This window comes from Platichthys flesus, chromosome 15 (assembly GCF_949316205.1).
Source record: "Platichthys flesus chromosome 15, fPlaFle2.1, whole genome shotgun sequence".
Classification (NCBI taxonomy): domain Eukaryota; kingdom Metazoa; phylum Chordata; class Actinopteri; order Pleuronectiformes; family Pleuronectidae; genus Platichthys; species Platichthys flesus.
The window spans coordinates 6,155,898-6,158,082 of record NC_084959.1 but is presented as its reverse complement, the minus strand read 5'-3'; the positions used below and the strand labels follow the sequence as shown (position 1 = coordinate 6,158,082).

Sequence of the window (2,185 nt, the reverse complement as noted above, 5' to 3'; positions counted from 1 at the left end):
AAAATACATACAAATAGAAGCACCTATTGCATTAATGCCATATAATGTGTAAAACATAAATAATATACTAAATATATAAAATAAATGCAGTATAAGCATTGTATTGGATAAGGTTCTTTCTGCTTGCATACAGCAGACTCCAGGGACCAGCCGCTGACCATCTATGATATAAAGAGAGGATCAGTGAATAAAGCTTGTCAGAGCTTCTTCATCAGAACAGAGTGAGACAAGCTCACCTCCATCCTCCATACAACAGAACCTGCTGCACTCTGCTTCACCTCACTCCATCTTTCACTATGGAGTTTTTCAACTCAGCTCTCGGGAAGAACATCACCTTTGTGCGTCCTGCGTATTTCATAATAAGCGGATTTATCGGAATACCTCATGTTAAGTATTATTACATCTTTCTGTGTTTTATGTATATCTTTTCCGTGCTGGCAAACACTGCAGTCATGGCCGTAATATGTTTGGATCAAAATTTGAGAACTCCAAAGTATATCATAGTCTTTAACCTGGCCTTTACAGACCTGTTCAGTAACTCTGCTCTGGTGCCGAAGGTCCTGGACATCTTCCTGTTCAACCATCACCTCATCCCCTACAACGACTGCCTGACCTTCCTGTTCTTCTGCTACACCTGTCTCTCCATGCAGTCTCTCAACCTGGTGGCTCTCTCCTACGACAGACTCATAGCGATCGGTTACCCGCTGCAATACCAAGTGAAGATCACTCACAGGTCCATGTTTTGTGTTATCGCCTCTTTTTGGCTCTCTATCGTCACTGTGGTACTGATCGTAGCCGGCCTTCTCACCAGACTCTCCTTCTGTCAGTCTGTAGTGATCAGGAGTTATTTCTGTGACCACGGTCAGTTGTATCGTCTGGCCTGCAACGACACCATACCCACTACTATCATGGCCGTTCTGTTACCAGCTCTAATCCTCTGGTTCCCTCTGATATTCATCGTGGGCACGTACCTGTACATCAGCTATGCTTTGAGCAAAGTGACCACGGTTCAGGGGCGGCTGAAGGCCTTAAAAACCTGCACAGCTCATCTGTCACTCGTGGCCATCTACTTCATCCCGATATTAGTTACATTTATGTTTGCGAAGAATATTCATCCCAACGCCAGAATCATTAACTTGTCTCTGAGCTCTATCTTTCCTCCCACGTTGAACCCGATTATCTATGTTCTGCAGACGCAAGAAATCAAAGAATCTGTGAGAAAATTATTAAAGATCAGAAAGAAATCTGGGATTAAAGTAAAGAAAGTTATCATGTAAAAACTTCTGATCTGTTAAGGACATTACGTCTATTACAGTAGAATCAATGAGTGAGTGAATACATATGTTAGAATCCCACAAATGTTGTGAAATGAATTTATAATAATTATTACATTTAATCCTCAAATCATGTAACGTTTTTAAAAGAAGAAGTGTGAAATAAACTAACTGATTTAAAGACAGAAGTTCTTTGCTAATTGCATTTATTTATACTTGTGTACTGTGTGATAACTGCAAGTTTATTTTTCAAACATAAAGTTTAGTATGGTTATCATCAGTTTCCTGTAATTATATATTTCACAGTGTTTTTCATTTTTCATATATTTCATGCAACACTTAAGATGAAAAAAGAGGAGATTTTCACATTTGTAATTTTTTAGATAAATGATAAAAGAACAAAGATAATTTCTGATCAAACGTTTGGCTTCTTTGTGATCATTGATTCTTCATGAAGTAAAACAGAACGAGAGCTTTTCTGTCTTCATGTGTTTTTCATTTCTGCTTTACTTCACTTTCTCCTGAAACACAAGTTCATATTAAACCTCTGCTGCCGTTCAAGGACATCATGACTTCTCCTTTATCGTGAACATTTTATTTTGAGGCATCTTCAGGAAGTGCAGATTCTGTATAATTGAACTCCAAGATTTATAAGATGATTGAGAAAAGATTCTTTAAAAGCTGTTCATCATCTTTGTCGTGAAACAAAGTCAGTTTCTGGGATATTTTAGCCGACAGTGTCTTCTTTAGCTGCAGGAGGATTTGATGCACATCTTCATGTCTGTAATCAGATGTGAACAGATCATATCTTTCATTAAACCTTTGTGTTCCATACTATAAATAAAAGCAGAGACTTCAGTATATCACAGAACCTGATTCTAGGCACATGTGCTTTGAGCTGCAGGTCTCTG

At 38.4% G+C, this 2,185-nt stretch overlaps 1 protein-coding gene across 1 annotated transcript; it reads left to right on the top strand.

Moving 5' to 3' along the window:
• The first annotated feature begins 296 nt into the window (after nucleotides 1-296).
• Nucleotides 297-1,277, top strand: LOC133970088 (olfactory receptor 1496-like). Its single transcript, XM_062406911.1, has one exon. It carries the CDS (start codon nucleotides 297-299, stop codon nucleotides 1,275-1,277), a length of 981 nt encoding a protein of 326 aa, XP_062262895.1.
• The last annotated feature ends 908 nt before the right edge of the window (nucleotides 1,278-2,185 follow it).